A 15,666-nucleotide genomic window follows, 5' to 3' on the forward strand; every position below is an offset into this window, starting at 1 on the left:
AACCAAGGTAAAGTAGATAACCTAATGTGCAGAGGAAAATTTGACTTCAAAGACATCACTGAGTTTTAATGAGATGAGATTAATTATTAGAATACAGCTCTAGAAGGTTATAGCCAATTCAAAAGAAACTAAAAAGATCTGGGGTTTTTATTGAACTACATGCTCAATATATGTTAAACAATGTGATGTGGCAGTCAAATATGTCCATGATCACAGAGATAATGTTTCAGAGATAAAAATTTAAGTATCTTGACTCCAAAGCTGACCCACTATCCACAACCACATACTACTCTGATAAATGAACTACTTTTTACATGAGAAATGAAATGCTTACACTAGTAATACTTGATTAAGATTAAAAGTAACACCACACATAATATAATTAATACCTACCTATGTGTCTTCATGTGTTTTTTACAATTTAATGAGGTCTTAAATGTCTTTTGACAATAAGGACACATATAAGGTCGAAGATCATTATGGATGCCCATGTGTCTCCTTAGGCTACCCCCAGTAGTAAAAGCTCCATTACATATAAGACACTTGAAAGCTTTCAGCCCAGTATGTGTTCGGATATGTGCTTTCAGCACTCCTGCAGACACAAAACCTCTTCCACATTGAGAACATTTAAAAGGTTTCTCACCAGTGTGTGATCTAAGGAGAGGGGGAAAATGAGTAATAATAACTTAAATTAGTACAGCATTTTAAAATTTGCAAAGCACTTTTATATTATCTCAAAGATCCTCACATTAAGCCTGTACCACAGGAAAAGTAGATATTATTCCTCTGTTATAAACTCAGAGAAGTTCACTGATTTGTCCAACACAATATACCTACTAAATAACAGAGAAAGAGCTAGAATCAGATTCTGGGAATATAAATCCAATGTTCATTTTATAAAAAGTTCTCATGATTAAGTTACTATTTCTTCTTTAACATTATTAGTTATATAATAACAAGCCTGAAAAGTATTTTAAAAAATAATTCCAGGCTAATAGAAGTTATCATACATACATTAAAGTCCTAGCTTGGTCAACAGAATATAAAGTCTAATACCTCCCACCAAGTTGAAAAATCATTGGTTATGATTGGTCATTGGATGATGAATTTACATGTTTATATTTTATGACCAGCCCAGAAAAGTTTGGAGAGGCTCATTACCAGAAGGCTAGTCATCAGGTGATAATTATCTTTTAGGCCACAAAAATTTACAGTCTGTCAGCTAAGGCATAAAGGGATTATGATCTACACTGTTAGAGGGAAAACCCAAAACTAATAAAATCATGGATCTTGTTGAAGTTATTTCTACTAATACTGATGAAGAGAATAATGATTGATATTTATTGTAATAGTCTCTATAAACTCCCCAAAGTCAGGGATAAAAAGAAATAGGGAAAAAGAAATCCAGTCACATAAGGAGTTTGAAGGTAAATACAAATTAAGTAATCCAATCATCAAACTATTCTAGATCAAATGAGAAATTTTGAATATCCCAAATCAACTTTCCTCTCTTCGATACCATAAATTCTACTAAGGTACTTCTGTTAGTCATTAAGCCATTGAATCATACTAAATTTTTTAAATGAACTTATTTGCATAGCATGATGTAGTATGCAAAATATTTTCCTCAATACAACCCTAATATGAGATAATTAATACAAAACTTTTATTTCCATTTTACAAATGAGCAAACTGAGGTTCTGAGACATTAAGTGACTCAAGCCCATGATCACATAAGCAGTGTTTGCAATGCAAAACCAGTTATCCGATCTCCATATCAGCACTCCTTACCCTACCTTGCCATAACTGATACTCCCAACCAGCTGATATTGATGGAACATTTTGAAGTTTACAAAGCACTACACATGTGCATTATCACATTTGATTCATCTGAAAAGGTTAAAAGGTTATTGAACTTTCATTTATATTCTTAATATGTTATCTTACCTGATATGTTGTTTAAGGTGGCAAGATTTTTTATAAGCTCGATGACAGTAAAAACATTTGTATGGTCTATCTGCTTCATTGACAAAATTATTATTAAAGTAACTTTGGAAAAACTGGCTGTTTCTTGAGATTGGCTGAATAAGACCTAAAAATCAAAAGAAATGCTGTGTTCATTGTCAAAGCTATTTTTAAAACTTAATTACAAGTTATAATTTAATTAGTCATAATAAACTATATTCCTGAAAAGCTATGGTTAGTTAGTATTTCTATAAAGTAAACCTCACTTTAGAAACAAAAGAGTTGACAAAAAATTGCAAATGTATTAATTTGTAAAGCGAATTCCACTCTAAATTCAAATTTAATAAACCCTTTTTTCTTTTAAATGAGGGAGCCCAATGCCACTATAGAAAAAAAAAAAACTCAAACATTTAAAGAAAATGACTGTCTTATTGTAACAGTCAAAATTTGAAGCCAGAATAAAACATCAACTCCCATGCAACATATTTTTCAGACACAGAACTTTAATTATATAACACAATTTTATGTATTATGGTTTATGTAAAATTTATGTATTATAAATTTTAATATCTTTTTCTGCTTATTGTAAATAATGTATTATAATCTATTATAAGGAATGTCAGAGATGATTCTGTAAAATTTTATTTTATTCTAGATTTGTTATACTTATTTTTTCACAGATATTTCTCAGAAAGCTATAAATTATTTACTAAAAATCATTTATATATGTATGAATATCTCCTATGGGAAGTTACAAAGGAAAATAAATAGAAACATTTTATATTATTGTTTGCTGCAAATAGCAACCAAAATAGATTGATGCTTTTTGGCCATTCCTAAATTTAGAAAACAATACTTAAGTAATTCAGTTATTTAGGATCTAAAGTGATGCCACTTTCTACTTAGTGAGATGGGACACGGAATGATCAGTTTCTTTTCATTAAAAGTAATGCTATTGGGGGCAGCTAGATGGCGCAGTGGTTAAGCACCGGCCCTGGATTCAGGAGTACCTGAGTTCAAATCCGGCCTCAGACACTTGACACTTACTAGCTGTGTGACCGTGGGCAAGTCACTTTACCCCCGTTGCCTGCAAAAAAAAAAAAAAAAAAAAAAAAAAAAGTAATGCTATTGGGGAAGCTAGGTAGCACAGTGGATAAAGCACCGGCCCTGGATTCAGGAGGACCTGAGTTCAAATTCGGCCTCAGACACTTGCTAGCTGTGTGACCCTGGGCAAGCCACTTAACCCCAAATGCCTCATCCCCCCCCCCAAAAAAGTAATGCTATTATGTCAAAAAAAAAAAAATGAAAGTAAAATTAAAAATTACAATTATCAAAACTACTTCAAGTAGGTAATTTTCTTCACTCATTGAGCTGTAGGTTATCTTTAAAAGATAGCTTAAGACTGGAGAAATGAAGCCTCTGAAAACTCAAAAGAATAGATTTCACAAATTTAATGAAGTTAAAACTATGATTCAACTAAGGTCACATAACAGTCATTTTATTTATTTATTTATTTATTTAGTGAGGCAATGAGGGTTAAGTGACTTGCCCAGGGTCACACAAGGTCACACAGCTAGTTAGTGTTAAGTGTCTGAGGCCGGAATTGAACTCAGGTCCTCCTGACTCCAGAGCTGGTGCTCTATCCACTGCGCCACCAAGCTGCCCCAACAGTCATTTTAAAAAAGACAAGAATGCTCATTTGGTTATCCTACAAATATTCTCTGAAGAGGAGCTTTTAACCTGGTATCCATTAACTTTTTTTAAAAAATCATGAGAACTGTATTTCAACATAATTGGTTTCCTTTCTTAATTCTATGCATTTTTACTTTATGCACTTAAAAACATTATTCTGAGAAGGGTTCCATAGGATTCACTAGACTGCCAAAGGGGTCCAAAAAGGTTAACAACCTTTGCTTTAAAAAATTCAGTAGGGGCAGCTAGGTGGCAGCTAGGTGGTGCAGTGGATAGAGCACCAGCCCTGGAGTCAGGAGTACCTGAGTTCAAATCCGGCCTCAGACACTTAACACTTACTAGTTGTGTGACCCTGGGCAAGTCACTTAACCCCAACTGCCTCACCAAAAAAAAAAAAAAAATTCAGTAGCTACCTCATAATGTTTTTAAAAGCATGATGCACTTATTTAATGTAAAAAGACCTGGACATTATAAGCATGAAAGACATCTTTTTTTTAACAGGATAAGTGGTATTTATGTAATACCAAGAACAAATAAAAGTGAAGACCTAGATTTCCTACAAAAAGTAAAAGGGAAAAGAAAGGATGTCAACTACAGCTGCTATTATTAAACATATCTCTAGAACTACCATATATATGATAAGACAAGATATAGAAATTCAAGGTAGAAATATCAGAAGTGAAAAAAGTTATTATTATATTCAGATGATACAACTATTTTAAAAATCCTAGATAATCAGTGAAAAAACTAGGATGATTACTTGCTTCAGTAAAGCAGAAGAATAAATGGATCAACTGGTCAACAAGTAGTGAATAAGCACCTAATATGTGCCAGGCAGTGTTGCTAGGCACTAAGGAAACAAAGATAAAAATGAAAAGCCTCCACCTCAATCAAGAAACTTACATTTTATCAGAAGAGATACATGTAGATGTATAAATATGTGCACATATTTATAAATGTGTATATACTATACAATTCTGCACAAATATATACAAAATAAACACAAGGTAATTTTGTCAGAGAGAACACTACCATTTGCTATGATATTTGTGATGTCTGCAATGTATTTAAATGTACTGAAATATTATTGGACCCATCAAGAAGCGCAAACATTTATATAGTTTTAAGTACATTTGATTGCATTCTAATTGCTCAATATTTGATAATCCTATTTATCATATGAGATTCCACTAATAACCCAAATATTAATTAAAATAGTATTCTCCACTCTCTAACAATGTCAAACAAGAAGGCATTGTACAGTATAACTTTGTTACCGTGAGCAAATTCCACTACAAGAAATGAAAAATTCACTGAAATAATGTTTGTTATAATCCCCTGAAAACAAGGACAAGATTTCTAAGAAATATGGTGTTACAATTTATAGCTCAATGTCTAAAGACCCTCCTTCCAGTAGCATGGTCCCCAATTTTTTAATCCTTGTGAAAGTAGAGTCACTATTCTGATCCTTTTCCTAGGTCAGCCTTAAATAAAATAAATAACCATAAATAGCATGACAGACATTGAAAATGTCCTTATTGGCAATGGTAAGATGGATTGACAACAGGAAAGGTTCGTACTTTCAACTCCCCAACTTCATTCTAAGAAATGCTTAGATTTCTGGAGCCAAACTAGAAAACTAAATGTGAAAAAACACATTCTATGCCATCTATAAAACTCCAGGTTGTTCTACTCCAGATGGGCCTGTACTCTCAGTTTTGGAGGCATATAGAGTAATTTAAAGATCGCTTCAAGAGATTCTTAAGTCATACCTGAAGTCACAGGAGGCTCCCAGGGGGTCCTTAGAACAAAAGAAATTCATTGAATTTCCCTGGGGCACTGTCAGTATGCAGGGGAGTACTCAAAAGTATTAAAAGGACCCTGAAATTCCTGAGCATCATAAGACTATTTTTTTATCCATGAATTCAATTCAATAGTATTCATTAAGTGCCAACTGAATGAAAGGCACTGTGCTGGGTACTAGGAATTCTAAAACAAGTCCCTGTCTTCAATCCTTGAAGAACTTACAAAATTACTAGGATAGGTGGGAAAGGGGCAGTTCAACTTGAAAACAGAGGAGAGAGAGAGTAGGGTGAGAGAGGAAGGGGAGGGGGAGGGAGAATAGAACACCAGAAATAAGTTAGTATGGAAAGAGAACATTAGGAACATTAGCAACTAGAGGAACAGGGAAAGCTTGATAGAACAGGAAAACTCGGGGCAGCTGGGTAGCATAGTGGAAAGCATACTGGCCTTGAGTTACTAAAGATCTGAGTCTAAACACAGGCTCTGATACTTAATAGCTGCGTAACTTTGGACTATCACTTAACCTCTTTTTGCTTCAGCTACCTCTCAGGGTTGTTATGAGGATCAAATGAGATAACTGTAAAGCACTTAGCATAGTGTCTGACATAGTAAGCCCTGTATGAATGTTATATGCAGGTGGGTATCTGAGCTTAATTTTAAAAGCAGATAAAGACTTGGGGGCTGGGTGGGGACAGACTGTGGAGGGAATGCATTATTGAGAATAGGATCACAGCAATTACTTAAAAGTAAAGACTTCAACCACATTGCCTGAGTTTAAAAAATAATTAGGAAATTTTCCTAAGAGTCTTCTTATGAAGACTTTCTCAAAATATTTTTTTACTGTGAGGTTGTGATGGTACTAAAATAGTAGGATCAAAAGCAAATTTTTATCAACAATGTTATTTTATAGTAGAAATTACAAGGGAAATTAAACATCTGACAAGAAAACAGAACTATGGAGACATTATATGGAAATTGTTCAAAATATTCTGCTCCAATATTACAAATTTTGACAAAGAATCTTGGAGAGTGGTTTCTAGCTCTTCTATACTATCTCCAAGACACATAGTGTACTGCAAAGTTAGCTTAAAAGGTTTATTATTTTGTTATTTAATTCCTGAGAATGCATCTATGTGGTCTTATAGAAAAGTGTTATGTACTTCATATGAAATATGGCATCACCATCATGTCCCTGTCTAATCTGTAAGAGTCAGGAATGTTTGAATCTTTATCTTTTTTCTCCCATGAACATGGAGTGACAAATTCATGAAAACATTCTCACTTGGTCATACTCTTAAGCCAAACTCAAAAATTTAAAAGACTTAAGTAACCAAGATTTGTTTTTTTTTTTTATCATAGGTCACCAATAAATGGATCTTAAGGGGTCTAACACCATAAGTATAACTTAATTAACAGAATGTTCAAACCAACTCAACTACACAGACTCTAATACATAAACTATTCCAGAGGGAGTAAAATGAAATAATATTCAATGAATAATAAAATATTTAATATACTTACCCAAGTCAGTTATGAGAATTGGTTCTTGCAAAGGAATATCTGGCACTGGAACATTCGACTTGCCTACTCGAACTTTGGCAGGTTTGCGCTGATGTCTCAACTTCCTTAGTTCAGTGTGCTTAAAGTGTGATGCAATATGGGTCTTCCTATGACCTGATGTTCGAAATTTTTTGTCACAGTGAGGACAGGCAAAAGGTCTAACTCCTGATGGAAACAAAGACATAAATTGTACATAAGTGTTATTTTATTATTTTTGTTATTTTATTCCTGAGGAGGCTGGCAGAGAAGGGAGCTAGATCTGTTAAGGGCTAAAATTCTAGCTAGTCTGTCTAAAATATTTAATGAGTGGTCGCCAATAAATTATAAGCTTTAGCAAGAGTTAGACTTTTAAGCATTTATTAAGGAGAATAAGAATTTGGTAAAGAGAGAGAAAGGCCTAGATTCCTATCTATTAAAGGGAGAGCACATTTCTAGCTCCGCTCTCCACCAGAGTCCAGAGGAAAGAGCGCGAGACTGAGCGCCAGTCTCTTCCTTCCTCCTCCCACTAGCCCACGTCACTTCCTGACTCCTGGTCTTGCCCTCAAAGACCTTCCCTTCATGGGCAGAACTCTTCTACAGTAAGTATCCAGCAGGTGGCATTATTCCAATCGTTACACAATTCTTGCTGATTTATTTCTATTTTTAAAAGTGAGGCTTTTTAAAAATATTATCAACCTTTCCTTGTCACTATTAAAAACAATAAAATTTAAAATGAATTAATGTCATTTAATATAAAAAAATTAAAACTAATACTCCTTAAAAATATTATAACAGGACAATAATAATTCATAAAATATCAATTGCATAATAAATATAACTCTTTAAATAAATTACTCAATTTAAAGGGAAGCAAATAAATTTTAGCATTCTAAAATGCCATAAAATTAGCATCTATAACTGTTACAGCCTAAATTAGATATAAAATATATCTTCTGATCTCATTGAGGTATTAATATTTCTCCTCAAAATGGAAACTACAAGAATTTTGCATATGGATCACCTTTACAAGAGAACTTACCAGGACTATTGTAATGACCTACTAATTGCTCTCCTTGCCTCATCTCCCCTCTCTCCACTCCCATCCTCTACATTGCTGCCAAAGTGCTTTTCCTAAAGTATAGGCTTGATCACATCATTCACCTGTTCAATAAAATCTAATGGGTTCCTATTACCTCTAGAATCAAATATAAATTCCTGTTTGGCACTCAAAGCTCTTCACAACCTAGCTCCAACCACTTACCCATCCAGATTTATTGTACATTACTCCCCCTTTCATGAACTCTACAGTCTCTACTCAGTCTGGACTTCTTACTGTTGCTCACAGTGGGGATTTCAACACCGAACTCCATGCCATTGAATAGATTCTACTAGAAAAAATCTTCTTCTCACTGCCTCTCAGCTCAAGCTCCACTTTCTTCATGAAGCCTTTTCTGATACTCCTCAGCTGCAAGTACCCTATTCTTTCCCTCCCTCTCCACTCCCTATTTCCCCACTAATTACCTTAGATTTGTTTTGTACATATTTACATGAACAATGGTTTTCCCCAATAGAAGTTCCTTGAAAGCAATGACTGTTATTTTTGTCTTTGAATTCCCAGTACTTAGCATACTGCTTAGTACATAGGCACAAATAATTCTTGCTGATTTATTTCTATTAAAAATAGTTTTTCTTTTGCCTATTTAAAATAATGTACAAAGATTTTATAACTTATATGAAGTAAAGAGTATGGGTCACTTTTGACTATAAAAATGTTAAATTCCTAATCAATCCTGCCTCATGGCACAGAAATAAGTCTCTGAATGTCACTGAAATAAATAAGTCAAAAAAATGGATCCAATACAAATTTACTTTTCCCAATCTAAACTAGGTCCTCATTGTGCAGGACAATACTTTTGTTGTTCCCTGATGTACTCTTATCATAATCCTTAAAATTGCTATTTCAAACCTCTTCTCAAACTTCCTATGTCATTGCCCCACCTTAAAAGGGCACCTCGCCTCCTACCTCACAGAAAAAAAAAGAATCTAACTTTCTTCTCCACTGTTGCATACCTCAAAAGCCTTCAGAGGCATTCTTCTCTATTCTCTTTCTTGCTTTAATTTCTGATGATGTAGTGTTCTTCCTCAAAGCCAAACCCCTCAACTTGGGCCTTTGATCCATTCCCTATTTTCTCCAGGACTTGCCTCTTTGATCATCCTTCTTTACTTTCTAATCTTCATATACAGGGTTGTTTTTCCCCTCATTGGCCTATAAATATTCCAATATGTCCCCTACCCTTAAAAAAATCTTCATTTAACCCTGCCATCTCCCATTCTATCACCTCCTTCAACAGCCAAACTCAAAAAAATGCTATATGCTGTAATGTTTCTACTTCTAGTCTGCTCATTTCTTGTTATCTAGCTTCTGACCTCACTAATTAATTTAAGCTAATTTCTCCAAAGTTATTAATGATGTCAATTCCTAAATGAAATTTTCAGGTCTCTTTTTTGGCTTCTTTGCAAGATTTGATGCTGCTGACAACAGCTTCCTGAAGGTAGGTACTATCTTTCACTCTGTTTCCAGCATCTCGCATAGTGGCCTTAAACATAGTAGTAGTTAAAAATGATTCTTGAATTGTGTTGACCCTAGAATATTTTAAGACATGCTAACAAAGTGTAAGCTCCAGTGGGTACTCCTATGGTAAAAAGCCTTCAAGTTTGGGCTCTGTGTCTATCATCTCAAAAGCAGACTAGATAAACTGGCAGAAAGCTCATCATCAGAAAGTTCAACACTCAATGAATAATGATATTTTTTAGACAATAATTCATAAATATCACTAAGTACAGCAGAGACTTTGACAGATACCAAAGGAGGGAGTACCAACACTGTTAATATGGATCCTAAGAACTCTGAAATATAAATATGCAAATTTATTTGGGAAACAAATTATGGAGCTATTAACAAATTACTACTAAATTATGTTGTGTACTTATGTCTACTAAGAATACGTAATTTCTCTTTTATAAGATGTAACCTAAAATATATATTAGGCATTACCATTAACTCCAAATCCACATATAATAGGGATATAGAAACTGCAATTTGTATAGCAGGCTTGCAGACAGAGACCCTATGGTACAGGGTTTCTCCCACAAAGACAATGTCATGGAGCAGATAAAACCACTATTACATTTTTAAAAGAGTGATTCAGGAAGAAAAGAGAAAGATTTTTTTTTCCCCTCTCTACAGTTCAAAACTTCTGAAATGAAAATAATTTTAACTAGGCTCATTCTGTCCTGTAACTATGATTATCTTCCAATATAATAGTTAATTTGTATCTGAACACTAAAATGTTACAATTTTGTATTTTAAATAAAAAAAAACACCTATTCATCTAAATTCACAATCTGGAAAAATAAACAGCAACCTGCTGTTCTGACTTGATATTATGATCCATTAGCAGCAGTAATCTTTAAGGGTCCTATGTGATTCAAGGGCAGCTAAGTGGCACAGTATATATAAAGCACTGGCCCTGGATTCAGGAGGACCTGAGTTCAAATCCGGCCTCAGACACTTGACACTTACTAGCTGTGTGACCCTGGGCAAGTCACTTAACCCTCATTGCCCTGCAAACAAGCAAAAATTCAAATATACAACTGGGAACTAGAACATAAAAGTACTGATACTTAATTACTTTCTAGGGGGAAACACACACACACACACACACACACACACACACACACACGATTTGGGGTTTTACTGGATAACAGATACACTGTCCAAAACAAAACAAAACAAAAACAAAAGATGCTATATCATGTTGTCTTTTTTCAAGTTGTCAAACAGGAGATAGTTTAATTCTTACCTGTATGAAGTCTGATATGAACTTTCAAGCTTCCTGAGGTGGAAAAGCATTTCATACAGTATTGGCACTTAAATGCTTTGATGCCAGTGTGAGTTTTTATATGAGCAGTAAGAGTGCTCTTTACAGCAAAGGCCCGGAAACATTGTGGACATTTAAATGGTTTTTCATGCGTATGAATTCGAATATGGCGCACTAGGTCACTGGGCTTTTTAAATTCTTTTGTGCAGTACGGACACACATGCCATCTTATTCCATTCTCTTCACGAATTGAACCTGCATAGAAAAATAAAAAAGTATGCACCTGCATAGTAGGAAAACAAATGAGCCCAGCCAAGCCTAATTTTGGACTATTTTAACTTTCCTATTAGAGAAGATTAAAATCAGGGAACCTGAGCTAGAAGAGACTTTAGCAGTCCAACATGGGTATGCCAACTCTCCTGGCAAAAGAATTTCCAGGAATGTAATCACATTAATCTTTTCTTTTAAAAATGTGAAATAAAAAGATCTTTCTCAAGATATCCATATTTTTATTAGTGGAATCAATGAGGATTTTGTTAATTGTCTCTTATGTGACAAGCACTGAGGATACAAAGATAAAAATGAACAGCTTCCAAAGCCTACGATCCAGGGAGGTTAGAGGGTTGGGGTCTCCCATGTTTGGAACGCACTCCCTCTTAAAATCCTTTGCTAGCTTTAACTCTACTCAAGCACTACCTTCTACATAAAGTTATTCCTTATTTTACCTACTGCTAGTACCTCCTCCTACATAGTAGGCCATTAATACTTGTTCATTAATTATGGAGATAATAACTATTTGATCTTTTTACCATATTATATTAACTTAAACATACAAAATAAGATCTCAAAAGCTAGTGTAACACATACCTAAATGAAAATCCCACCTACAACATGCCTGACAAATAGTATAAATAAAATAATCAAAATGTATAATTCAGTACACATGTCAGTAGAAAACCTCATTGGTATCAACTGAAAAAATAAATATGTAATAAATACATAATATATGATTCTTTCTAAAGTTAGATTTTAAATATATCGCCAAAAAGTACCTTCTTTAAAAGGTTGATGTTTCTGGGGCAGCTAGGTGGTGCAGTGGATAGAGCACCGGCCCTGGATTCAGGAGGACCTGAGTTCAAATCTGGCCTCAGACACTTGACATTTACTAGCTGTGTGACCCTGGGCAAGTCACTTAACCCCCATTGCCCCGCAAAAACAAAAAACAAAACAAAACAAAAAAAGGTTGATGTTTCTTGACTGAGTATAAACCTTGTGAGAGATGAAAATAAGAGTCCAGAGAAATAAAGTGACTTTCCCATATCACTTCAATCTCACTTACCATGAGAATTAAAACTATCATTCAAGAGCTGCCAAGTCACAGTATGTAAGAACAGAGTAGCACAGAAACCAGATTTCCAAAATCTAAGGTCAATGTTTCTACCACTATACCCAAAGATATAGTTCCTGCCTTCAAAGGACTTATAATTCAGTTTGGAGATGAGGAAAGCACACATACAACTAGGTTATAACACAGAATGTTTAAGTACTATAAGAAAACTATAAAGAATGAGCTAATGACATTCAAAGAAGGGAGAGGTTATATTTTCTGGGTTATGTTGGCTTCATAATCTTGCCTCTGTGACATTAGGCAAGTAAACTCTCTTGGCCTCAATTCACTAATCTATAAAACAAGCTGAACTAGATGTTCTCTAAAGTCCTATTCAGCTCTAAATCTATGATCCTATGATCCTCAAGATAACCCAGATATCTCAAACATGAAAGAATAGTGATCCCATTAACAGAAATATGTGCATACCCCCCCAAAACAGTGTGTATGCATGTATGTGTATATGTATATGTATATCTGTGTACGCATGTACATATGGGTGTATATGTATGTGGAGAAGAATTATTTTTCAAATAAAAAGGTTAACAAACAAAAATGTAGTTATTTAACTTTAGGTGAAAAATTACATATATGTATATGTATGTGCACATCCATACACAAATCTAACTATAAAAAAGAAAATATCATTCTCCTAATGTTTAAGAACATATGTTATCCAGAGTTGTTTCAAATACTGAATATGTTACTAATATTACCAGGCAAAAATGGTGACTTCTTCTTTATAATCTTCTTTTCTTTCTTATCCAATTTATCTGAAGCTTCCTGTTCTTTATCTTGTTCTGCTTCTGTAGAGTCAGATGGCTCATTTGAAACATTGGTAATATCTGGATTTTGAATCTGGGATGCAGAAGTCTTAGTTTGGTTGGAGTCATTAGGATGTGCTGCAACTGGAATTGAAGACAGCCCACTGTTTTCTAAGGCTTGCTAAGATAGAACAAAACTAAAAGGTTAATAAAAGAATCCAAATTTGCCTATGAGAGTAATATCCTCCAAATACCTTATATGACATTTGTTTAATGAAATTCTAATTATGAACAAAAATTCATATTTCTAAAGCAATCACTACAAAGTAGAAAGTCACAAGCTTCCATGAGTTGATATCTCACTGGTCTTATTATAAAATTTACCCCACTTCCATCCAAAGTACTGTATAATATAAATTTAAATTCCCATAAAAAATTAATAATACACTAGAATAACTGGGGGGTAGTATTATGAATGTTTACTATTTTTAAAGTATTATTCTCTACTCAACATGACACTTTGGTTCATGAAGATATCTTCCATGGAGAGGAGTTGTTTATAATTATGAAGACAGGGTAGAGGAGATATGTATTAGTAAATGCAGTATATGGGTAGAAAGAAAGTTAAATTAATAGTTGGAAAACTTTAAAAGATCCTCTCTCCTTACATGTCCTGTAACATTTATTTATGTACTTTATGTATTCACATAAAGAATTCCTTAGAATGAAAATTTTTTATGTTTGGTTTGAAACAGCAATATTGATCACCAGAAGCTTTAGTATTTGAATCATTAGTATTTGAAAAAGGATCTTCAATAAGATATTCCTAAAATCTCTCTTAAATAATGACAGTATTATTTTACCAAATTTACTTCAAAAGAAATACCAATAAATGTTTCACAACCCTTTTTATACTAAATAGAAAATTTTAAATAAAATTATATAGATTTTTGCACTCAGTTAAAAACCAAATGCAAAAGCACTATTTCACTATACACACACATCTCAGTCCTTCAAAGATTTGCTAATTTCCTGAGTGCAAGTATCCCTCTTCCTGACAGAGACTGAAATCCCTCAATAACTTAGTAGATGGTGTATTCAAAATTATTGTTTAAAAAAATCTATATACTTTACTTTTTAATGCTGATAACTACGTTTTATAAAGTCAGGGGAAAGCAAAGTATTAAAATAATAATAAATTAAGTAGGCATTATAGTATTTCTATAAATCTATGTAAACATGATTCACCTGTAAAATGTCCTGATTGATTCCCACTGCAATATTTAGTTGCTGGCCTGGTTGTGGAGATGAGTTGGTTTCAACTTGTCCTGGTTCTGACAGCTCCAAAAGCTGCTGGATGACATCAGTTACTGCCTGTGGCCCCTGCTGACTTGCAGATGAAGTTGCTGGGGTTTCTGTCTGTGGTAGAGGTGAAGACTGAAAAAGTGTAGCCTGAAATACATAATATTTATATAAAGCAAACAATAAAATTAACTTTATTTTTTGTAATACTTTCTCCATAAGAAATATAGGCAGTGTACTACTTAGGAATACTTGATGTACAAGTGACCTATATAAAATAATAATTGTTTTCCCCTCATCCAACCAAAACTCCTAATTTACTAAAGAGATCTGAAACCTCTAGTCTGCAGCAGGCAACTCCATTCAAGATCATGTTTCTACCCCACATGCCCTGCAGGAGAAGCTGTCAAAGAAGCCTCCACTTCTGATACCCTCCCTCTTCCTCTATTTCTAACCCTGAGCATTTCCTTCTTTCTCTAATTCTAACCTCTCTCTCTCTCTCTCTCTCTCTCTCTCTCTCTCTCTCACACACACACACACACACACACAACACACTCCCCACCCCCACCCCCACCATCTGCCTCTCTGAAAGTCCTAGTTCCCATAATTTTAGTTGCCAGAATCCCCGACCTTCCCTCTATATATCCATGCCAAAGCCCTCTTTCCATTTCCCACCCTCAAAGCCCCCAAGATCAGTAATCTCCCCATTCTGTGATAGAGTTAGGAACCAGGTGGAAAATATATGAGTTTGTGTACGTCTGTCTGTCTGTTTATCTGTGTGTAAGAGGAAATAACAGAAGAAGGAGAGAAACCCCACTCCAGATGGCAAAAACCTTCTTGTTACTGGGACCACCAGAGTAAAAAATATGTTCTTGGCTTCCCTATTTAGAATTTGGAACACATTTTTCCATAGAAACAATGATAAATATTAGTTAGAACCTATTAAGTCTATGAAAAATATGGGTCAGCTATATCCTATACACTTTTGTGAGATTGTCTGGATTCCTAAAGTCTTTATAGGAATATTTCTATAGGAAAATTCAGTTCAAGTTCCAAAGATGCACATTTTAAATGACTGATCTTGACAACAAGGTTGAAATGACTTCATAAAGGAATATTCAGCAAATTCCTGTACTGTTTGAATATCCGAGATCACTTTAAAGGGCAGAAGATAGGGGGAGCTAGGTGGTGCAGTGGTGATAAAGCACCAACCCTGGATTCAGGAGGACCTGAGTTCAAATTTGACCTCAGACACTTGACACTAGCTGTGACCCACCATGCCTTGTTAATCCCCACTTTCCACTTCCTTCATTACTATTTAATGCTACTGAAT

The 15,666-nt window shown here is 34.3% G+C and overlaps 1 protein-coding gene across 1 annotated transcript in view; it reads right to left on the reverse strand.

Moving 5' to 3' along the window:
- The window catches only part of ZNF236 (zinc finger protein 236), a 188,371-nt gene that overhangs the window by 107,716 nt on the left and 64,989 nt on the right, over window positions 1-15,666 (reverse strand). Inside the window, 6 exon segments of the mRNA XM_043976777.1 lie at window positions 394-654; window positions 1,948-2,092; window positions 6,982-7,185; window positions 10,863-11,135; window positions 12,984-13,212; window positions 14,280-14,483. Of these exon segments, the coding sequence (XP_043832712.1) occupies window positions 394-654; window positions 1,948-2,092; window positions 6,982-7,185; window positions 10,863-11,135; window positions 12,984-13,212; window positions 14,280-14,483 (1,316 nt within the window).

The sequence above is a fragment of the Dromiciops gliroides genome, chromosome 1 (genome assembly GCF_019393635.1).
Source record: "Dromiciops gliroides isolate mDroGli1 chromosome 1, mDroGli1.pri, whole genome shotgun sequence".
Lineage (NCBI taxonomy): Eukaryota > Metazoa > Chordata > Mammalia > Microbiotheria > Microbiotheriidae > Dromiciops > Dromiciops gliroides.